The sequence below is a fragment of the Malus domestica genome, chromosome 07 (genome assembly GCF_042453785.1).
Source record: "Malus domestica chromosome 07, GDT2T_hap1".
Lineage (NCBI taxonomy): Eukaryota > Viridiplantae > Streptophyta > Magnoliopsida > Rosales > Rosaceae > Malus > Malus domestica.
Window position 1 is genome coordinate 10552892 of NC_091667.1, and position 24049 is coordinate 10576940.

Here is a 24049-nt window from a genome sequence, read left to right on the forward strand (position 1 = left end):
CTATAATCAGTGTTACCCTTTTATTCTTCTCCATATATTGTTGTTTTCAGTATATAAATTGAAATTGTTTGCTACACATCACATGAATACATGTTGTATGAATAAACAAAAATAAAAGAGTACATATACAATATTATAGGGAATGGTATATATGAACTCGCATAGAAAAGATGACTTGGAATCACTGATTATTCCTGATTATCCAAGCAATTGATTTCTTCTTTCCCATTGTCCATCTTTTTTGCTATAATTACGTTTCTTCACTTAAAGCCATTTGATGCACTCTTAGAAACTGTTCACAAGTGCCCCAAAGCTCTTCTCATGCACTTTCCCACCATCTCCGAACAACTTGGAAAATTTGTTTTGACATGAGCTCTATAGGAAAAAGCTGAGGATCTTAACAATCGGTCATCTACAACAGTGTGGTAATTGGGTCAATGGCCGAAAGTGCTTATTGGTATCTCTACACACTTCTCACCTCAAACAACGAACCCTAATTAAAGCTCCTCTAGGCTCCAGTCGCCGCCCCTTGCCACGGCTTAAGGTCTGCACCATCCCTCCTTCCTTCTACCTCTACTCCCTTCCTTCATCGCTTGACCCGCACCTTCCCTTCCTTACCTCTTTACCCACTATTTTGTGAGCAACCCTCCATATTTTGTGAGTAACATGGTCGGGTGAGCATGCCATTTTTTATCATTTTGGAGATAAGCTGACAGTGGTTTTCTTCTCGGCTTAATTGTGTTTTGTGTATGTTTAGGCTACCTAGCGGTATGTGTGGCCTCACTTTTTAGCAATGGCTCCGTGTGTTCCTAGGTTTTGAATCTGCCAGCTTTGATTTACTGTGGCAAATCTACATCGTTGGTTCTTGCATGTTTTTTATTTACTATGTTTTCTTGTTGTGGGCTGTTTCTCTTCATATCAATGATTTGGTTAGTGAAAAAAATATTTTCAGTTGACATTCTTCTTGTAATCGTGTTTCTCTTATTAATGAATTAAGCTATTGCTTTGGTTCAAAAAGAAAAAGAATATGATTAATGAACTTCTAATAAGGATAATGTCAAAGCCATTAGCTGAACTTTAACAAATGAGCCAAGTTCCAACCGAACTCAAGTTGGTCAATTTTCTGCAAGCCTAATATTTTGAACAAGTTTAGCTTGTTTCACTTACAAATCCAAGCTTGAACAAGCCAAAAACGAGTCGAACAAGTAAACTATTTTTAACAACTTTATCCCTATAAAGGTTATTTCTAACGGAAAGAGCTAAATAGAGCTTCGTCCAGAATTATAATCCTGCAAAAATTTATTTTTAAACAAACAGTATCAGACCATACTCGTAGATTATTTCCAAACGAAGGGGCTAAACATAGCCCTCTCAATAATATATTAGTTATTGTAACTAGAGAACTGAACTAAAAAAAGGGCTAGAATGGGAGCTATATTTGACCAGCCAGCCTAATGTCTATTTGGCTAAATAATAACCTAATGAACTCTGAAGAATTATAGCTCAACAATTGATTGGAGATGAATTTTAAAGCAAATGAAGCCATTTTTTGGCTTTTAGAACTTTAGCCGTCTTCATTGGAGATGGCCTAAGAATTATGTATATCAATTTTGAAATTTAATTTCATGGTTACTTTTAATTTTACCAAACACCGTGCTGGGCAAACATAGGATTGAATTTCTGTAACCCACAACCAACTTATTCTACATCTCAGCCCCATCCCTTCCCGCCCTAGCCGAATTCACTTGGAAAATCTACTTCTGCCATTACATTTATCCCGACACGATATACATAAACAATGTTCAGAAATTCATTTGACGAGGCCAAACCACAATCTTTGAGCACCCTTTCTCAATAATTCATGAAGCTGCGCTAACGAGTCACTGTGTCAATACAAATAATAAAAATAACGAGTCATGAAGGTTGCTTCACTTGAGCAAAAGGATTAGCCAACATAAACATCCGCTGAGAAACTTTCAACACTTCATTAAAACAGACTAGAATCGAAATCAAACGCAATCCTCTGCTGGAAAAAATAAATCAAACCAGATCATTCATGTGTTTCAGAATTCTCCTGAATGAGACGGAATCCGATATGTTACGAATTTCACCATAGGCCTTTTTACTTTTTGCCTGCTTTTTTTCCCGGTTTCACTGGTCTTACTGGTGCAGTAGTTTTAGCCTGAACTCTTCGTTTCCGTGTCATTGCAAACTCTCCAAATTTATGACCAACCTTCTCTTCAGTGATCTTGCAGCGAATATGATTTTTTCCATTATAGATACGGACTGTAGTACCCACGAATTCTGGCAAAATAGTAGATCTGCGTGACCAAATTTTCTTATTGTTAAGGAGATCCTTGTTGTTCTTCATTTTCATCAGGAATGCATCCACAAAAGCGCCATCGTAAAAATGAGATCTGCTCAGAAGGCAAATCCAACAAAATTACAAATACTCAAACACGACCATGTTGACCGCATAGTAGCCAAAAAAGGACACAAAAATTGAAACATAAACCATGGTGAAATATATTCATGGTGAAAAAAAAAAGCAACATTGTAAAAGAAACATACTCTTGCTTGGCTTGGGTACTGTAACCTGCTTTGTCCAGTCCACACATTCCCGCAACCACCGGCTTTCCTGAGTCCAGCTATACCAAATGGTCCAAACCAAACAACACCAACAAGCCATCACATACCACTGTTAGGGCTGCGCAATGGCATCAAATCCATAAACATATACACAAGAAACAAGGTAGTGTTACCTTGGTAGAGGACTCGGAGAAGAGTTTGCCAACTAGGCCACGATTGAGGGTTGCAATTAGACGCCTTGCCATCTTCAACTGTGTTCCGTGACTGCAGAGGTTAGAACAGTTGAGGTTTGTCTCCGATATGAGCTACAAAAGAATACCTGGGAACTTAAGGAAGAGCACATCAACTTTCTTTTCATTAGACACAGAACAGAAGAATAAGAGCAGTACACTACGAATCAATGTGCACGGGACCAGATTAAAAAGAGCACACGGATTCCTCCACAAATAACGGCTCGCACCCTTCAATTCATCAACTTTCACTATTTTTGAACAAATCAATAAAATGTGACATTAAAGCTACTTTAATTTGCTTATGATGCACTTATCGACATCTAGTCAAAGCCGGAACAATTACTTAAAACACACCGAAACTCGGAAAATTTAAAAAAAACAGAGGCACAATGCTTGAACAGAAAGGGATAATGGTTAATACAGAATTATCAAATAATTGAATCCTACAAGGCAACTCGAAAAATCTCATAGTGCACTTGCGAAAAATCTATAGGCGGCGATGGTTGTTCAATTGGGTATACGTGGGGTTTGTGTTGGTGGTTCGATTGGGTTCGAACTGGGTGTTGATGATTTAGTGGCGGAGGTAGTTGCAGGTGAATCACAAATGAAAATTGCGACCCGAAATACAGAATTATTAGCAACTATCAGAGTTTTATTTATTTATTTATTTCCTCTGGTACCCAAATGAAAATTCCGAAAGTAAGAAAATAACAATGGCGGAAATCCACATGCATTCGAAATCAATAGAAAACGTCAGAAATCGAAAAACCCACATGCGATATGTACCAAAAAACAGAGAAAATGATAAAGGGAGATGGAGGTTTACCTACCCGTCTCTCTGCGTTTTTGGAGATGCGAGCAAGATGTGGGAGAAAGCGAGCTAGCGAGCGAGAAGAGAAGTGGGCCTTGTTTTGTGTTGGGGGTTTTGGGGGGGGGGGGGGGGGGGGGTGGTTGTGCGAGCTAGCGAGCGAGAAGAGAAGTGGGCCTTGTTTTGTGTTGGGGGTTTTGGGGGGGGGGTGGTTGTGTGTTTGGGGTTTTAATTTGTTAAATTGTCAAATCGTCGAGCATTAGAATTTGGAGGAGGATTGTCTGCCCTCCAAGTTTCGGTGCCCTTCCATGCCCTCCTGTTTTGTGTGGTCACGGTTAAGCCACGTTAATATTTTATATTATTTTTTTATAGAGATAATAAGATAAAAATGAATAATAATATAAAATATTAACGTGGTTTAACCATGACCACACAATCAGAAGGGCATGGGAGGGCATGGGAACTTGGAGGGCAGACAATCCTCCTCCAGATATAGAAGTTACTGCAACTTGCACGTTTGTGACACAATCATCCTACGGTCATACATAATTCATATAAATATTTGTATTTAATACAATAATTATCTATCATTAATACTACAGTTTAGCGATATTCATTTTCACTTGGTCTAGTAGTATTCTTTATCATTGTAAGTGAGAGGAATAACCCATTGTGAGACGTAGCACACTTCCCCACCCTCTTAGACCATCTCCAACTCTTGCGTTAAAACCCATAAAATTTGGAACAAATGAATTTAGACTATCCTAATTTAATTTTATGAACATTTTAACCTAAAAATATTTAGATTCCGATAAATATTGAAAAATCACTAAACGGACATCATGAAACTCGTGAAACACTATGAAAGAATATGAAACACATGAAATATTTTTTTTTTAATTATTTTAGGTGTTGGATTTAAATTTGGACCGTTATATATTTTTATTTATCGTTAGATTTGATCATATTAGATCTTAGTTGTTGGATTCAATGAACTTATAAATATAAAACTAAAAAAAATCCACATATATAGTGGACCAGCCCACTAACTCGGAGGGAATTATGGGCTAAATTTGCCCCAAAAATGAGTTTTGAGATAAAACTCAAATTTGGCCCCAAGGGTTGGAGCAAGTTGGAGGAGGTTTAAAACTTAAAATTTGAGTTTTACTCCAAGAGTTGGAGTAGGTTTTAGTGTAGTATTGTAGTCAAAACGCAAATAATTATTCCATAAAATCATATTCTTCCCCTCTTAGACTATCTCCAGCCCTTGGTTAAAGCCTAAGATTTTTAGCCCATAAAATTTAGGTTTTAACTCAGAAACAACTCTTCTTCTCCAACATCTCTGGTTAAAATTTTAGCCCAATTATTAAACAATGAATTTAGGCTAATTTATTTTAAATTAACTTAAAAAAAATTATGTAGACCATCCTAAATTAATTTTACAAACATTTTAACCTAAAAATATTTAAATTATGATAAATATTGAAAAATCACTAAACCGACACATGAAACTCATGAAACACTAGAAGAATTTGGAAATGACCAATTACGACCTCTAATATGATCTTTTGCCATCTTGCAAATTTTAGAAATGGTTTTGGAAGATGATAGAAAGAAAAATTGGAAGAATTGTAGGAGAAAAGTGAGTTTTGTGTGGATTTTTGAACAAATACTTAGGTATTTATGATTTTTGGGTGAAGTTTGAGTTAAATTTTTTTTTTAATTATTTTAGCGCTGGATTTAAATTTGGGTCCTTAGATCTTTCTTTTTTTTTTACAATTAAATTTGATCATATTCGATCTTAGCAGTTGGATTTAATAAATTTATAAATATAAAACTAAAAAAACAAAGAAATTTAAACTTAAACCACTGGATCAACCAACGCTCCATTTGAATTATGGTCGTAGGATAAGAAAAAAGAGCTTTAAGGTTCATTAATGCACTATACAAGCGGAAAACAAGCCCACGTGGGTGGAGTCCGACTGCTCCAGTGGTTGGCGAGTGCTAGTACGTGCGTGAGTGGGCCTGGGCAAATGGGTTTCACCTCCGGTTTTCCACTCTCACATGTGGGGCACACCACTAACTTAGTCCACTTTTCTGGCCAGCATTTGGTCCAATTTTAGCTTCTAACTCATAACCCCAAATTGGCCCAAAGGTTGGAAGGAAATTTGGGAGGAGGAAGGGGAGAGGGGAGAGAATAAAAGGTAAATCTTAAGACTTACTCCAAGGATTGGAGTTAGTCTCATAATTTTACCCTTGAAATTATCGACAGTGTGAAATACTCCTGCAAGAAGTAACACAAATTCTTTCTTGCAACTATGCCAGTTTGGGGTTTGATTATTTGGGGTTGAGACAAGATCTGGTGGCAGAAAGCTAAATTAAAGTGCAACTCCAAAAGCTAGCTATTAGGCTGATTTTCAAACTGATTTTGCAGCAAACAAATATGGGACACGCTATGTATTATAGAAAATTTTAATGAAGTCAAGTCTGACGTGACATCACCAGTCTACTAAATGCTAGCCACGTTGTGAAATCCCGTTCCTAGATTTCACTGTTATAATCTATGTATTTGTATTGTTGAGATTTTATATGATTTTTTGAGAATTTATACTAATTTATTTGAATTTAGATTTTAATTAAACTAGTTACGAAGTTTGAAGTTTGGAAATTAATTATCTAAAATCAGTAGACCTTTCAAGGTCACAATTTATATTTTCGAATAGAGCTCGATCTCACGAATGCGTAGGCGCAAACCATTCATGAAACGGAGTTATAATGAATGAGTTATTAACGAACAAAGTTTGGGAGCCTTCCCGTCACTTTTAAGACATGTGGAAGGCTGTGACTGGATGATGCAGGACGCATCGAATAGAAATGAAATAAAACGAAAAATAGAATCGATAGGTAGGGTCTACTATCTCCTAGTGTGAGGAGAGACTTGAAAACCCTATAAACTTTGGTTCTAATACTAGCCTACAACGTAGACATCAGTAAGAACAAAGCAACAGACTCTTAAACAAGAGAAAGGCACAAATATGAGATAGAAATCTCTCTAAATATTTCATTCACCAACAAAAACGTCCAACTCTTCATCTTACAGAAAGAAATGGTTTTTATAACCATTTTGTAACTTACATTCAGAAATTTAAAAGGTAATAAACATAAAAACACCTAAAACTGAAAACCCTATAAACTTTGGTTCTAGTACTAGCCTACAACGTAGACAACTAGAAGAACAAAGCAGAACAATCTCACAAAGAGAAAGGCACAAAACTGAAACAGAGGAACACCCTGAGTATTTTCATTAATCAACAATGTCCAACTTCTTCATCTTATAGAAAGAGATGGTTTTTATAACCATTTTGTAACTTACATTCAGAAATTGAAAGACAATATGATTAAATTGACATAAAATTGAATTAAAGTCACATAAAATTGAAAATTACATAACTAAAGTAATGATATTAGCCATAAAACGTCTTGGAAGTAAATAGATCAGCCAATATGTATTAAACCACCCTTTTTATTCCAGTACATAAATTCGTTTTCCAATAATTTATTGTGCTTCATGCCAAATGAATATTTTATTTCCCATCCTGCATCACTGGAGAAGGGAAAAAGGGTGGCCAATGACAGCCGGAGAAAGGAAGAGAAGGGACCAATGAGGGAGGAGGAAATGAGAGAAAGGAGGGGAGGAGAGAATCAGCAAATCGGGGGAATTTTTTTCCAAACTCGATCTGATTCTGACCCAACACCCTGCAAGATTTTCCGACACTGATTTCGACCTTTTCTCGGCCAATCGATTGTCGCCACCACCTACACTCAACTCAACGACCTTCCCTATACCAATTACACCCCAAAATTTGGAGAATTTGGTCTTGATTTGGGTGAAACCTACACGGTGGGTGCGACGAGTTCTTAGCAGCGATCTGTCGTTTCTGCAATTGCCACCTTCAACCACCAGCCATAATTGACTCCCCTTGAGGCTTGGAACAAAGCCCAAACAACTGTAGGGGCGGCGGAGCACTGGAAGTGATAGATCGAAGCCATTCATTTCTAGGGTTTCCGGGGGGTTCAAGGGAAATTGGAGCTTTTCCTGGCCAAATTGGACTTGGTCACATGTATAAAACTTGCTCTATTCATCGAGATCTACATTTCTGTGAAATTTGGTAATTTTTGGAAATAGTTGAATTTTCCAACGAGCCGGGGCGGCCGGCTGCCACGTGTGGCGGAGCGTGGGCTGAGACCCTACCTGCCCTTCCTAGGATAATTTGGATACCCTGATTCTATATGTGGCGTACAATTGACGAAATCTTGTCGTTTGAACATAGTTTTGTTAAAGACCGCCACTTGGTTAATATATGAATCGACGATCTGACTGTTGGATCGTCATTCAACTTTAATATGTTATAGAACCTAATATTTGAGGATATTTGGAACTGATGGATCGGGACTCCGACGTACGGATCTTCCCGAATTGGATTTCTAAGTTTGTAAAACTAATTGTTGACCACCACTTGAATTTGAGATTGGCGGAGATTCGACCGTTGGATCGCGATGAGATTTTAGTATGTTCTTTTATGAGCATAATGAGGACCTTAGGAAGTTACAGATCTAAAATCCAATGAGTGGATCTTTCGGATCGAATTACTTAGGTTATGGACCCTACCGTTGACCAAGAGTTGACTTTTAGTCAACATGTCTCGAAATGTTCTAAATACTAAAATTAGAACTACGGAAGACTTAAGTGAAGTCTAGTGGGCCTACTATGGTTAGAGAGTGACTTGAATATATGTGATATGGTTATTACCCTGATTTCTTATATTAGTATCATTTGTGAATATGAATGGTTTTATAAATGTGATTTTTATATATATTTAGCCATTGACCTATGTTTATTAAACGTGATTTGGCTTGTGTAATGATGATATTTGTGAAATGTGATTGACGTGCATATTTGAGATGTGGTTTGATTTGCATGATTGGTATAATGTGATGAAATGTGACGGCTAGTAGTGGACCATTAACCCATTGCCATGGGGGTTTGTTGCTTAGAAACTTGTTTCATATTCCATTTCATTATTTCATTTCTCGCTTTGTTGACCGTTCTAATTTAATACTTGTGCTTCGTTTCATTTCGTTGAGCCATTGTAAATTGAGCACTTGATTCATGATTTGTTGAGTGATTCGGAACTGAGTATTTGCTTGGGTTCCGTTGAGTGGTTCGGTTCCCTGCTCCGTCTGGATTCCGTTGAGTGGTCTAGAATCCTTCGTGATCCATGATTCCGTTAAGTGGTCCAAAATCGTACCCTGCCTTGGATTTCTTTGAGTGGAATGATAACCATTTATACTCTGCGATTCCGTTGAGTGATTCGGAATCGTATCCACTCGGATTCCGTTGAGGTCCGGAATCTTTTCTACTCCACGATTCCGTTGAGTGGTTCGGAATTGTATCCTAGTTTAGATTCCGTTGAGTGATCCGGAATCCCCTTTGGTGTCTTGGTTCCGTTGAGTGGTCCAAAACCCAATGTTGATGGATTTCGTTGAGTGGTTCGAAATCGCATCATTTAACTTGTTGGTTCCTTGGATTTGATTTCAGTTTCAGAGATGTAGGCTTCAGCCAAACTGTGTCATGTGTTGCTCTAGCCCTGCATTTCGGTGTATTATATGGGTTATTGATTGGTGTGATTATTGGATGGTGCTGAAATACTTGTGAGGGTGAATGGCAAGATGACTAGAGAATATTATTGTGCTTCGTTGAATGTTCCTTGAGGTGCTACATGCTTGAATTGTGGTATTACGTTGAGACGTACTGAAATATGCGATGAATGTTCGAGTGTAATGAATGGTAAACTAAAAATGACTTGATCCCTGTTTAGGGTACGTAGGCAGTCTAACGAGGAGGTTAGATGCAGCCATAGAGTATATGAAATTACTACACAATTCAAATCTTGAGTTGTGTTTTGCCATATCCCGAAGACGGGTTAGTTAGAGATACGGGTATTTGGTAACGTCACATGTCGATTCTGGACGTATGTCGGGATTAGAGCATGACACACGTGTTCAAAAAGTGAACCATTTGTCTACTGAAAGCTCCATTTTGGTGCATGAGAGTATCTGTACTAGAATAGACTAATAAGTTCAAAGGTTTGATCCCACTTCGACTCTTATAACTTCATCATCTTCATCAACAACAAAAGGGAAAGAATTTTCATTGGAAATCAAGAGTGCTGATAATTTGGACTCCGTTTACTTACCACATACATTAGTGAAGTCCACCTCTATTTTCGAATCGGAGTTTTCATGCTCATCGCAACCAAAATTCACAACGGGAAAGGTGGAACGAATGCTAGGTTAGAATCCAATACTGGTCAACCAATGTAGTCCAAACAACTCATCTTATCTTACATTCTTTAGTTATGACATTCCTAACAAGCACCTAGCATTGCTGCAACTTATCAGAGCAATTTTTGTGAACTTTCTTTAAAAAAAGAGAAGTGATATCCACACACCCCATTTCACTTCTCTCACACCCTTTTAATTTTCGACTGTCAAATCGAATGAAATGAAAAAGATCAAATGACAGAAATTAACAAGGGGTGTGGGACAAGTAAAAATGAGTGTGTAGATAGCACACCCCTAAAAAAATCAGGGCCTGTTTGGTATCATATTTGAAATTTTTTATCATTTCTCAAAACATTTCCTAAGAACATTTCTTGAAAACAATTTTTTTTAAAGACTAAAAAACCTAATTGGTTGCAATTTAAAAATTGTAAATCTTACGACTTAAACTAGACAAAAATATCTAAAAAGAGGGTCGCATGAGAGGGAGAAAGGGAGAGAGAATGAATGAAAGTAAAAGATGATTGAAGGAAAGAGAAAGAAGAGAAAGGATCGGTCGAAATAGAGAGGAAGATGACTGAAAGAAATAACTGAGAAAATGAAGAAAACGGATTGAAGGAGAGACGAAAAAGGTAAAAAAAAGAGGGAGAAAGAAGAGAGAGAGAGAGAGAGTGTGTGAGAGGGGAGGAGGGAGAAAAGAAAGGAGAGTATAAATTTAAAAACTCTAAAAACTCTTTTTTTTTTTTTTTTTTTTTAGATAATAGACTATATTTTCATTTAGTCTCGAATTTAGTTTTTCAAGTTTTTAAGGCCTAAAACTTGAAAATTGGTTTCGAGTTTACAAAGTTAGATTCAAATAGAGTATTAAACAGGCCCTTAGCGTCCAAATTACTAACTTAGGCAATCGAAAGGCTAATGATCCATAAATAGATATATCATCAATTCAAGAGCATTATAACTCAATTCTAACATCTTAATAGAACTTTATATAAAGTTTATAACAAACAGAAGAACACAGCAGGGAGAAAAAATATCGAGTGAAAATAAAATAGCAGGAACCTATAAAGATCTTAAATCAGAACTCAACTGCATATGCAGAACTATAATTTTGCCCTATAAGATGGATAAAACAGAGAGGGCCTTACTGCTGAGCACACTGCACCCGTGGCATTGACTCTTCATCATCTTCATCATCTTCATCATACGCCTCCCGATACTGCTGTCTTGGTTTACGCCTCATCTCATCCTCAATGTTGACATCATGCAAGGTGGTTTCCTCACACTTATCCAGCTCCATGTCAGTCAACTTCTTGCTATGCCTGGGGTCTAGTACTGTCTGCAACATTTGGGATTGATGAGGAGAAAGAATCCCAGAGTCTGGAAACTCTACATTGAAGTGGATGTAAAGCTTGCCCTTTATGAATGGCCTCTGGTGATGAGGCATGCCCTCATCATTGATTGCTTTCGATTGACCTGCATTGGAATAAAAGTTAGATGATCCATAATGGACAAATTTAAAGCAATGAATATCAAAGCAATGAAAATTACCAGGCTTGATGACTTCTCCGGGATTTGATTTGACAAGTAGCTGCCTGCCATCAAGATGGGTCAATGCAAACTGGAACCCACAAAGAGCCTCAGTTAAATTGAGAGTGTGCTCTACGTAAAGATCATCAAACTTTCGCTTGAACTTGGCGTGGTCCTTGAGTTGCAATACAAAAACAATGTCTCCAGTAATTGTATCAGGCTGCAAACAATAAGCAACAATTAATACACAAAAATTTCATTAAAGACAAAACTTTCAAGGGAACATTGGAAATATATGGCAGGAAATTAAAATGGTCAAAGACATAATGCTGCCCTTTTAAAAGACGAGGCTTTCATAAGAACAATGAAAGTTAATGACAATATATTAAACTGGTCAAAGACATAATGCTGCCACCTCTTGAAATAGGAAAGAGATCCTCTCCGGATCTCTTCCACCAAGGCCACCAGATCAAGTGATCCGGGCCGTTGAAATTTCATCCAACGGTCAAAAATTATTATAGCTTTTAAGGGATCAAAACAGGTGGGCCGTTGGATGAAATTTCAAAGGCCCAGATCACTTGATCCGGTGGCCTTGGTTGAAGAGGTCTGGAGAGGATCTCTTTCCCTTGCAATAATGATGAAAGAATGCTCTAAGTATAAATTTACAATTCTGATTATGAAAACCTAACTTACAGCTTCATCAGCCTGTCCCTCGAACAAAATTTTCTCACCGTGCTCCATCCCTTTCTCCACGTGCACATCCATCACCTTCTTTTCTTGAGTAATCTTCTTACCTTTGCATGGTGGGCATTTATCTCTTTCACTGATGACTTCACCTGTAACAATGACAGATGTTTATAAGAATACGAAACCCATAATGCTGAAGTGAGATATGCGAAGCATGCTTTTCAGTTTAAGTACCGGAGCCTTGACATTCAGGGCAGATATGTTGCATCTGTTGAATCATGCCCAATCCAATCGACCGTGTTGTAATCTTCATTCCAGTACCTTGGCATCCATAACATCTCCCTGAGTTTCCGCTCTTCGAGCCTTTCCTGGAAACCAAGGGAAGCAGTTTAACCACCCTAGTCATCCCAAAATCCTACGCAGAGAACTATTTTATCCCCAGTACTAGCAGTATCTGTTATTATTGATAAAGGAAAGGCAACTTCGCATATCTAACTGCGAGACATAGCCAAAGTACCTTACTTATCCTATAAAATGTTGGCAACTACTGTCCAGTGAAATGCCACATTTTTTTTCGTTTAACCACTGGTTCTGTCTATGCTAGCATCCTGTGTGCAATTGGGAACAGAGATTGCACAAGATGTAACAAAATGTGAGACCGTCATATTCTTTAAATATAAGAACAGCTGGAAGTTGAGAACTTAACAACCGAATCTACCCTCCCCCACCGAAAGGAAAGGAAAAAAAAAGAAAATTGCTTCTTGTGGGTAGGAATCAGTTTGAAGCAAAAAAGATGGTAAAGAACACCACGCGATTTTGGTTAAGCCACTGCCTCAAACTAAGAACAGAAAAAACGAGTGACACATAGAGGCATACCCTTTACATTTTGTACACAAAATATTCAGAGAAAGAGAGAGTTTTTTTGTCGTGCCATTATACAAGTCCTCCAAAGAAACCTTTAAGGTATGCACCACATCTTCACCTTGCTTCTGCCTTCTTACATGTGAACGATAGCCTGCAAGATCAGAACATCCAGAAAGCAGTAATCAGCACAGAACATTTCAACAATAAAATAACAAAAAACCAAATGTAAAAGGTCAATGAGCAGAAATCGGCGGGCTAGCACTCACGGGGATTGAGAAACGTTTCAAATAAATCAAATGGATTATGTGAGGTACTACCACCTCCCGCTCCCTCCTTAAGACCATCTTCACCGTATTCGTCATAGATTTCTCTCTTTTCTGGATTACTGAGAACTTCATAAGCTTGACCTAATTCCTTGAACTGGTTCACAACCCAGCAGACTAAGGTAAAATTGAAGAGAAATAATTACAGTAAAAGGAATATCACAAGTTCAAGAGCCATGTCAATGGCATAAAAAGCAAAGCCAGTAATTATATAGAAAATATTGCTTACATATGTGATCACTCTAAAACCCCTTTTGACTTGAATGTAACATTATTAAAATCATACACTGCAAAACTAATGGAACAGAAGACTGAGAGTGCATAAGTTCGTAATCAGAGCAACTCTACTGACATAATAAGTTTTTAAAGCTTTGATCTCAACAAACACATCAAAAACTTTTAGATATGACAGTCAAAAGAAATTGTTCAAAAATCTATCACAACAATGTGTCCATCCCAGAAACCAGTAAACAATTTTCAAGGAGGGTGGCTAATGGCTGCTTATTAAAAAGAAGGTAATGGAGCATCATTTTCCAAAAAAAAGGCTTTGAGTAAAGGTCGTCTAATTTTTTAAGGCTTTCGCTATATCACATCCATTTACAAACATTTCAAAATGTCAAGCCTTGTGTACCTGACACAAATCCCATGAAAGTGGTCAAGGGCATAATTTAGTACCAAAGAACGGGCACTTAATAGGGCACTTTTAGTTCCACAAACAGTATCCAATAGTGCCTCCGCATGGAAATATGTCACATGTACATGGTGCATAAAATAAAGAAAGAGGAAGGGTTTTGACCCACCTTCTCAGGATCTCCACCTTTGTCTGGATGATTCTTGATAGCAGCTTTCTTATATGCCTTCTTGAGCTCGTCTGCACTTGCACTTTTAGGCACACCAAGAACCCCATAATATTTGGTGTTATCACTCTTCCTTGCAGCATGGCCAAAGCCGCCAAACATGATTGAAGCACGTAAATACTGCAGCTACAGCAGTAGGAGAAAATTTGAGAATTAAAACTCCACAAAATATATAAGTATCAACTCAAAATTGGGAATTATAGTATGTACAGGAATTCAGAATAAGTAGCTGAAAATGGTACCAACTAGATGGAACAAATAAAAGAATATAGATAGCCAGACATGCATACTATTAGAGATGTGCATAGAAACGCCAGATGTATATGGGATGAGAAAAAAAGTAACTCCAAAACATAAATACATGCACAGAGAAGCTTGTACTGAAACACAAGTAAAAAGTAAATGCTGATTGCAGGTCCACAACTCAGCCAGAATACAGGCGAGTCCATTTCCCAGTCAAAAACAAATTTACACTCACCCCTACCTCCCAACAGTCACCCTACTAAATTTTGGAGCTTCAGTCACCAATATCATAATTCATAAAGCTCAGTCACTTGCACAATCTCAAAGTTTGCTTTTACTAAATCAAGTAATAAAGCAGTTCAAAAACACATGAATGTGCATCCAGCTCCATGATGGAAAAAATTTGCACACCACCTTGTTGCATCCCTTTTTTATGTCCCGTATTTCCACTTGAAGTTTCTAGCAAAAACTCTTGACCCACTACCCATTTAGTGAATCTACTACTGAATATACAAGGTTTATTATTTTGCCTAAAAAGCAGTTTCGATATTTTTATTACGTATCTATGAAACAATACTAGAAATTAGAAGATAACTTTCTACAGCCCAATGAACAAGTACACCCTCAAGAATTAATATCAAGCACCAGGAGGCTTCATACTAGTGTTATCGTTTAAACCTCGCTTATGAAATAAACAAAGTTTAACTTTAGCACTGTCCTTGACTAAAGTATTGAGGTGTGCGAGACAATGGCGATTTGGTCAAGTTATAGACGCTAGTCACACTACATATAAGCTATAGCTCAATACTTGATTAAGTTCACCCTTAACCAATTATTTTCAAAATCTAACCTATAAATAACAACTTGATTGTTCTCCCAATTACCTGATAAAAACACATCTTCGACATACTTTCGAAGCTGTGAGTTATTAAATTCCACTGTAAACCACTCCGATGAACTCTTTTTGCACCAAATTAACTAACTAGATTAACATCATAACTTTACCAAAATCCGCCTATAAAAATGCAGCCCAGAAGGACCCAATAATAAATTGAAAATCAAGAACCCAATAACCGATTATCCTCAAGCAACAAAGAAAGCATAAATCCTATACCAAATTAGAGTTCTACACAACCGTAATTGGACTTTGAATAATCTTAAATATATATATCAAAACTTTAATAACTCTCATATGCAATTGATCATCTTGCATAAAATTTTAAATAAAAATTAAATTAAATTACCACAAAATTAAAATACCAACCACATGTGAATCTACAAAGTCAAATTCAGTATAAAAAAAAAAGTGAAAAAAATTAACTTCAGCGGCTCAGATCAAAGAGCAATGAGAAAATCTATAAACTTTACGGAAAATTGAGAGAGGGAGAGAGATACCTTCAGCTAGGTTTAGATTTTAGAGAGAGAAAGTTTCAGTCTTTGGGGAGCAAAGAGAGAAGAGAGAGGAGGGTTCCCTCTTCACAAAGGACTAATCCTATCGTTGACGGCTATAAGAATGGGGGAGGGGAAATTGCTATTTCCACACTTGGATGTTTCTTGCTAGTCGCCAAAATGTGGCTGGAAATAGCATTTCCATCGAGAAAGGGGAAGGGCGCCTGGAAGTAGTTTAAAGTTACTTGCAGGTCATGTGGTAAGTTTTCTGGTAGCAGATTGGCCCACGTCAGCGGAGCCACGCGACACTGAGTTTCGCCAGGTTTAAGGACTGAGATGTTGGCAGATCTCAGCCGTTAATTTTGACCATCTGACGGTCGAGGATGGGGAGTCGGCGTTTCAGTTGTGTGAAAAGGGACAAGACAAAAAATGCCTGGCAGCCATCAGTCTTGTCTTGGCCGTGTTTTGAGTTTGACTTCTCTGAGGTGGCTACGACGTCGTTCTGTTTTTTGTTAATTTATATATATATATATATATATATATTTTTTTTTTTAAGTTATCGGTCATTCAAATAACTTATTTTGCGCGCTTAACTTTTTGTGTTAAAAAAAAATTACACTTACAGTTAGGAGCAGTACTAATAACAACTCTTTTAAAAATTTCCGTTTAAGTGTTGATTAATTTTTAGGACATTTAAAAATTAAGAATAGCAGTTAGATCTACTTAAGCGCTTGTTTAGTTTGCTTAAATCCGCCTAGACATCGCTTAAGTCATAATTCTCACTTAGACAGAAAATAAACAACTTTCATTTTGCAATTATTTTTTTAATAAATTGTAAAAAACTTATTGAATATTTTGGTACACTTATTTCATTATAATCAGGTTCTCCATTTTTTCTTTATGTTATAATATTTTCTAATCTATATGTCATTCAATATTTCAATTTATATATTCCAATACAAATTATGTATTTTTTAAGTATAAACATGCACTTATTTGTACGATATATAACAAGTTTACCTAAATCCTCCTAGTCCGCTTAGGCCCAATTAGCCACCGAGGTGCTAGGCTGCAATTTACTACCCGACTAGCTCCTACCGTATTTTAAAACCTTACTTATAACAACTTCTTTTCTAAATACAAAAAAAAATAAAAAATTAGATGCGAATTAAATAATAAAAGTATAAAAAAATAATATTTTAACTACTTGAAATACAAACACTTCTTAGAAGCTTGAAATCACAACCTCCCCATCGAAAGGATTATTCTTTTTCTTGGTTCTATAATGACAAAAATACAAGCTACTCAAAGCGAACAAAATTAGTGTATAGTTCAAATACAAATAACTATTAACTCTCTGTTTACATAGCGAGTGCACATGTAGAGTGAGTTGTATGTATTTGGCATGGCTGATTGACTGATCTTTGATTTGGTCCGATCGATATCACCAGGGCCGGCCCAGGCCCAGTGCAAGCAGGGCGACCGTCCAGGGTCCAGAAAAATTAGGGGCACCAAAATTATTAGGGTGATATATTTATATATGTTTTTATAAGAGTATAAAGTTATAAAATTTGGTTCAAAGACATAGAAATTTAACTAGAAGTGGTGGTCTGTCATTTGAAAATAATGAGGAGGTCTTGGGTTCAAAACACCATGTGTGCTTGTTTACTTTTCATTTTTAACAAATTTCTTTTCATAAAAGTATAAATTTATAAAATTTGGCAAAAGGATCAAGAAGTCTAATTAGAAACAATGATTTTTATTGTTTAAAATTAATAAGAGGTTCTAAGTTCGAAATGCTATGTGTATGGTTATTCTTTTCAATTTTTACAAATTTTTGTTTGGTTGTTAATTTATTTTTAGTTACTATCTAGTAGATATGTGGGTTGTTATTTTTAAATATTTGTTTTAATTCAAGTCTAATCTTCAACAAAGAATAATACGTAGACCAAATTTGCAAATTATATGACATGTCATCAAAATGTTTAATTTAGTGCCCATTCATTAATAATACATATCAATTAAAGACTCGAAAACATCATTAATTTTTAGTCCCATATTGACAATGTTAGTAAATAAGAAAAAAACACCTCACAATTTATTAAAAAACACATTCAAAGTTCAGATAGAAAACAAAACTCATCATCTATCTACTTGTAAGCCCGAAGTTTTTTTGTTTCCCTCTCTTAATACAAAATAAATTAGTATTTATGTGTTTCTAAATTATTGAGTTTGAAGTGTTTTTCTAAGTATAATTTTATTGATGTCTTACGTGTGAAAATAAATAATTTTCTTACATGAAGTTATGACACTTTTTTTGACGTCGCCCCGGGCCTCAAAAATCTCTGGACCGGCCTTGGATATCACCACCCTATAGAGAACCTGAATCGTGGAAGTTTTGCCAAATACTCATGCTCTCCTTATTATTTCATATAAACTAAGGCCTCAATTTATCTGCCTGCACAGGGTCTTCGAAATCAATGGACTGGCCCTGGCATTACTTAATACAAAGTTGGAAACTCTTCAACCTTGGTACTTTCAAGTACGTGAGATTAAGCTAGTGAACGGGATTGGTCTATGACAATTATGTGAGAACTAAGAAATTTTAGTTAAGAAAATTTAGGTTATAATCCAGAAACAATTTTTTTCCTTTAGAGCAAGTCCACCCCTAAAGACTTTGCGCCAGCACCCAATGCATTTATCCACTCAAGTGAACAGTAATGGGCCAAAACATCTCCACCCCTTAAAAAATGCACTAGCACCCAGTCTAAAAATGCACTGGCACAAACGATCTCCACCCCTACAAAATGTGCTGGCACCCAACCCATTTAAACTATTTTATATCTTTTTCAAAAGAATAAATAAAAAAATAGTTTTATTTTCGGATAAGATTTTTAACCAATTTCGGATAAAATTTCAAATAAACTTAAAAAAAACACACTAAAATAAAATTACATAATTCTGAAATGTGGTGTAAGGTGGAAGATGAGGGCTAGGTATTTATAAAAAATAATATTTTTTTTTAAAAAATTCTGTATTTTTTAATAATTGTTTTGTATTTTTAATAAATTTTAATTTAGTTAATTAATCTGGACCGTTGGATTTGAAAAATATTCAAATCCAAGAGCTAAGGAGCTGCCACGTGGCCAATGATCATAATTCTGACCGTTGGGCGTTTGTATTAAAAAAAATTTTTTGGGGGAAAAATATGAACCGTTGATCTATGATCTGACGGTCCATTGATCTATGATCTGACGGTCCATTTTAAAACTCAAATTAAATTTTTTTTTTACCGTTGGAAATCCAACGGTTTAGAAAAACTAGCCGTTGGAAATCCAACGGCATTGAGGAGGGCCATGTAGCTCTAATCCGGGTGAACACAAGTGGGCTGACAAGCGGGCCCCGCCTCCTGCACCCTTGTCTCTTATTTTTTTATTTAACTTTTAAAAAATAAAAAATAAATTTATGTATCTTAATTTATTTTTATGAACATTTTAATTTAAAAATATTTAAAATCTAATAAATAATGAAAAATAACTAAATCTATCTCATTCTTACACATATGCAGCACATAAAAGAACATGGAAAACCATACAACCTATTCTATTGTTAAACACAAATGCATAAGTGGGTAGAAAGAAAAAAAGAAGAAGAATTGTTTAACGAAAATGGATTTTGTTAAATGTTTGAACAAATATATAGGTATTTATAGAGTTTATAGGTGAATTTAATTTGAATACATTTTTAATTGTTTTTTTTAAGAAACGACGATATATTAATATTCCAATAGATGTTACATTAAATCTTGGATAAGGAGGTCCTGAATAGGTAAGGAGGATCCTCAAACCATACTACCTCATTGCCAATTGAAATAGCAAACTGAGCTAATCTATGGACTATCCCATTACAGGTTCGAGGGACATGCACAAACTGAGTTTAGTTGTTGGTTTTAATTTTGGGTGTTTAGGTCGTCTTTTCACCAACCGTTAGATTTAATATATTTGTATATTAGATATTTTTTTTATAAAAAAGAAAAAGAAAAATTGAATCTAGACCATTGGTTGAACCAACCATCCAACCATGTGGCCCATCTGATAAAAAAAAAAGTTATTGGTCTTTCCGCAAGTGACCGACAACATTCTAGCCACTAATCTTAGCTTATTTTCTTGGGCCCAATAATCAGTTTCAACCCAAAATTTCTTTTTAGCCCAATGTATGGAGAAGTTTTGGACAAGTTTAAAACTTAAATTTTGAATTTTAAACTAACCATTAATGTTGGTCTAGTGTTAATATATTTTTATATATAAAAAAGAAGAAGATAGATTTGAAAATTTTTACGTTCTATAGTAACCATTACTTGCTATGCATCAGAAATTTCTCGTTCTTTAATGAGTACGTTTTTCTGGTAAAATTTGTTTGACAATATTAGGCAACAAGTTAAACTCAAACCCATATATACTACTAAATATGAGGACCCATTACTTGCCTGCATCTTTGTGTGGAGAATTCAACAAATATAATCGTTGGCTAATTTATAATATAGAAAACTTCGTAATTTATGGAAAAACTTGAAAATTATGGAAGAGCTTTAACAGAGCCAAACTACAGAAATTGAATGTGTTCTTATCCAAGCCAACCCATAAGCCTATAATAGGGTTTCTATAACTAGCAAGGCGAAAAAGGTTTTATATACAACTCATCATTAGAACTCATATGTCTTTAAAAAGTAGGGACTTGATTATACATTTTTAAGGATTTAAATGCACATAACCAAGGGCATTGAAAATAAGAAACTAGTTGACATGCATATATATAAGAAGTGAATTCAAAATAATAATTTTTTTGTTGAGAAAAAAATGCAATTTATTCATTAAAAAAAATACAATATATTTTTATATTGTTCATTCATTTTAACCGGCGTTATACAGATTGGTACGAAAATCACACAAGTTCATAAGTGGAACTATAACGGAACTTACAGTACTACAACTAAATATTAATGACAATATGAAAAAAAAATAACGCTCATCGGAATCAGATACAACATATATATATAGATTTTGCCAACTAAACCAATGCTCGTCAGTACTTCATGGAACGTACGTAAAAATTATATACATTATACGACATTCTTTTACTATAGTATTTTTTTATACGTGAGATTAGGTCAATCTCGTTGTATGAGAATGGAAAAACACAATAACAGTGCTATATGGTATGGTGGCCATTAATTCATGTGAGACCTTTATACTAGTACTATGACACTCTGCACGTACGTACAATTCAGAAATGTAGAAGTAAACTTAATTCTAGAAAAGCCCATCATAATTAACAAAATAGAACACTAAGTACCCTTTCAAAGGAGTAGAATTCCATCAATCAGCAAAACTAGATACACATATCCCTCGTTTCTGATGTATATCTTTAAACAATACACCTCTACACAACTCATCCTAGCCTGCCTTCAAAGACTAAACATTCACTATTTCCATATAAACAAACCCTAGTTCTTGAGTATATAGTCATACATTGTATCCTCATCCTTCGTATATAGACATTCACCGCAACCTGTCTCCTTCCCATTTCCCTCCCAAAGAACCACAGCCACACAAGTCCCTCTCTCTCTTTCTCATTCATTACCCTTTCCATTAATATGGAACCAAAGGAGGCTGTCTGTTCCATTGGGGCTGAGGTTGAGTGCCAAGATATCACTTCTGATCCAAGGACCGTCCTAACGATATCCTATGGAGAGGGAACAAGTGCTGGGGTGGTGAGAAATGATCAGGCTGAGTTACCGGATCAAACTGATGCTCCACTCCGTAGCAACCTGAATCCGTTCGCCGAGGAATGGCACCCCATTCTGAACATGGCACCTGAAGAAGACAGGTGCTGTTTCTTCACGTTTTCGAACGGGTACCCTCTCACTGAGAGGCAGATTATCAACTTTTTCACTGAGTAAGTATTATTGTATTATTCTTAATATTTGTCTTCTAAAGAATCATTTCATGTACAATCTTTTTCTTTTTTTTCAATCATATACAATATTTTTGAATTTAGAAACATTTAATTGGTTTTATCTTTTTGTTTTGTCGGAAAATCTGATTTGTGTTTATAACTCTAGTAGTTGTTCTTTATTTGTGTGGGAAACCCTCTAGTGGTTGTTATACATACATTTATTTTATATGGGAATTTTGTGTAAGAAAATTTGATTCATATTGTTTGTTGACCATGATGGTTGTATCGATATCGTTAGTGGATTAAATTAATAGTTAGGGAACATAATCGGTGGAGATTGGACTGGCAGCAAAGTGCATAATTTTGTAATGAATATTTACATATAATAAACCCGTATAATTTAATCCAAAGTTTTGTTTTTATTTTTTTTATTTTAAAGAAAAAGTTTGATTTTTTTCATTCATTGTTTGTCGATTAGCCAGGTAGGAAAATTGTTTCATAGATTTATTTCAAAGGAATTTATAGAAATAATTCACGGGTTTCTTATGTAAGAAAAGATTCATTGTTTGTTGACTAAGATAAGTATAGTAGAAAGACCAACGTATTTAAATGAAGAAGATAATTAGCATTCCTTATCACGACACGTGTAAAAAGAAATCATAGAATAATTCATAGGTTGGTTTGAGTAGAAAATATCGGTCATCACTTGGCTCACAAATTTGATATTATTTTGCAGGCAATATGGAGGATGGTGCGTTGAGAGGGTGTACATTCATCGGCCAGAGACGAGGGAAGAGAAGCCGCCACTATTTGGAAGGATTGTGTTCCGTTCAGTTCTGATGACGGAGATAGTTCTTGGTGGGAAAGAAGAAGTTAAGTTTAGGATCGACCGAAGGCCCCTTTGGTGCAAGAGGTTTGACAAGGAGAGGGTTCGCCGTCCAATTTACAATTAGTTAACATCTTTAATTAATTTCCAAACTTTCATATATGTACTCATTGAATAGTTTATTCCGATGAATGACGGCATTCATGTTTTTTTTATATATCCTTATGCCAGAACTGCAGTAATATTTCAAGAATTGGGGGTTATAGACTTGGTTTTAATATGAATGGAGACTCGCTATGATATCTATATGCTAGCTATAAGTGGGCAAATGGGTCCTGGACCCGCGGGTCGGGACGGGTTGGGGCAAGTTCAGCCGGATACAGGGCGGGGTGGGTCCAAATATTTAAAAATTCGGGTACCCTTTCCGGACCGTATCCATAGACTTAGGACGATCAGGTGGTGCGAAGGAGGAAGATATCCAATACAGTTGAGAGGAGCTGTGGGATGGAGCTGTTGAGTCAAACTCTCCTCTCAACTCTCGGACTTGTTTCTCGATCGTGTTCCTAGGCCAGCTCAATCCGTTCTTCTTCGTCGTCATCATGAGATTGTGGCTTGTGCAGTTGTGCTGCTCGTGGTCGACTCTGACTCGATACCTCCATCCCTCAGCCCCTTTCAAATGTATTGGATATCTTCCTCTTGACCAGTCCATCTATGTTCCAAATCTTAAAAAAAAAGTATTTAATTTTAGGGATTTAGAATTGAAATAAATTAGGGTTTTCTAGATTTAGGGATTTTGGGTAATGAAGCAGTAGACAAATTTTGAAGGAACTGCACCTCAATCTGAGATCTCAATCTGTAAGACTTGGGTGGAAATTGCTTCTCTGCCTGTGTCTATTTTCATTGATGTTTCACTTGCACTTGCATGCGAGTTTGCGAAATGCTCTCTGGGTTTTGTGCATGGTGTTTACAACAATAACTAGTTTTACTTCTTTTTTTGTATTTTCCATTGTCTTGTTTGTTGATTTAATTATTGTTTATCTGCTGTTCAATTTTGGTCCTCAATTTTGATTTGCAGCACACTCTTGAAGTCCATGATATAGAAACCCAAACAAGGAGGTTTCTTCCTTTTTTTTTCTTTCCTTTACCCAACAATTTAACTCTTTAAAATACAATACTAATACAACAATAAAAAAACTATTTGAGAAAAGAGAGAAAATTGAACATAAGTTTTCTATTTCCATGCTAACCTCATCCTGTTAACGTGACTTGTTCAAAATTTGACTTGAGATCGACTGGCAAGAAAGGAACAGGTGATTCATTTCATCCATTTAACATAACAACAATGGAGTATAGAGTCACATACCTCTAGTTTCTGCAATTTGTACAAAAATGTAAGAAAAAAAAAA

The 24049-nt window shown here is 35.9% G+C and overlaps 2 protein-coding genes across 3 annotated transcripts; both read right to left on the minus strand.

The window, feature by feature from the left end:
• Positions 1–1813: 1813 nt before the first annotated feature.
• LOC108173648 (small ribosomal subunit protein uS19m-like) lies at positions 1814–3730 on the minus strand. Its single transcript, XM_070824627.1, has 5 exons — positions 3653–3730; positions 2979–3050; positions 2763–2894; positions 2572–2648; positions 1814–2417 (listed from the first exon to the last, which is right to left on the minus strand). The coding sequence occupies exons 3-5, from the start codon at positions 2832–2834 to the stop codon at positions 2123–2125; spliced, it is 444 nt and encodes a 147-aa protein (XP_070680728.1). The 5' UTR covers positions 2835–2894; positions 2979–3050; positions 3653–3730; the 3' UTR covers positions 1814–2122.
• A 7158-nt stretch (positions 3731–10888) lies between these two features.
• LOC103438978 (chaperone protein dnaJ A6-like) lies at positions 10889–16163 on the minus strand. Of its 2 annotated transcripts, none has more exons than XM_008377523.4 (8): positions 15869–16163; positions 14174–14356; positions 13317–13470; positions 13063–13201; positions 12421–12554; positions 12193–12335; positions 11521–11719; positions 10889–11445 (listed from the first exon to the last, which is right to left on the minus strand). In XM_008377523.4, the coding sequence occupies exons 2-8, from the start codon at positions 14330–14332 to the stop codon at positions 11114–11116; spliced, it is 1260 nt and encodes a 419-aa protein (XP_008375745.1). In that variant the 5' UTR covers positions 14333–14356; positions 15869–16163; the 3' UTR covers positions 10889–11113. The 2 variants fall into 2 exon arrangements, with proteins under 2 accessions (XP_008375745.1, XP_017188906.1); XM_017333417.2 differs by having other exon boundaries at positions 14174–14350; positions 15869–16043.
• Between the last annotated feature and the right edge of the window lie 7886 nt (positions 16164–24049).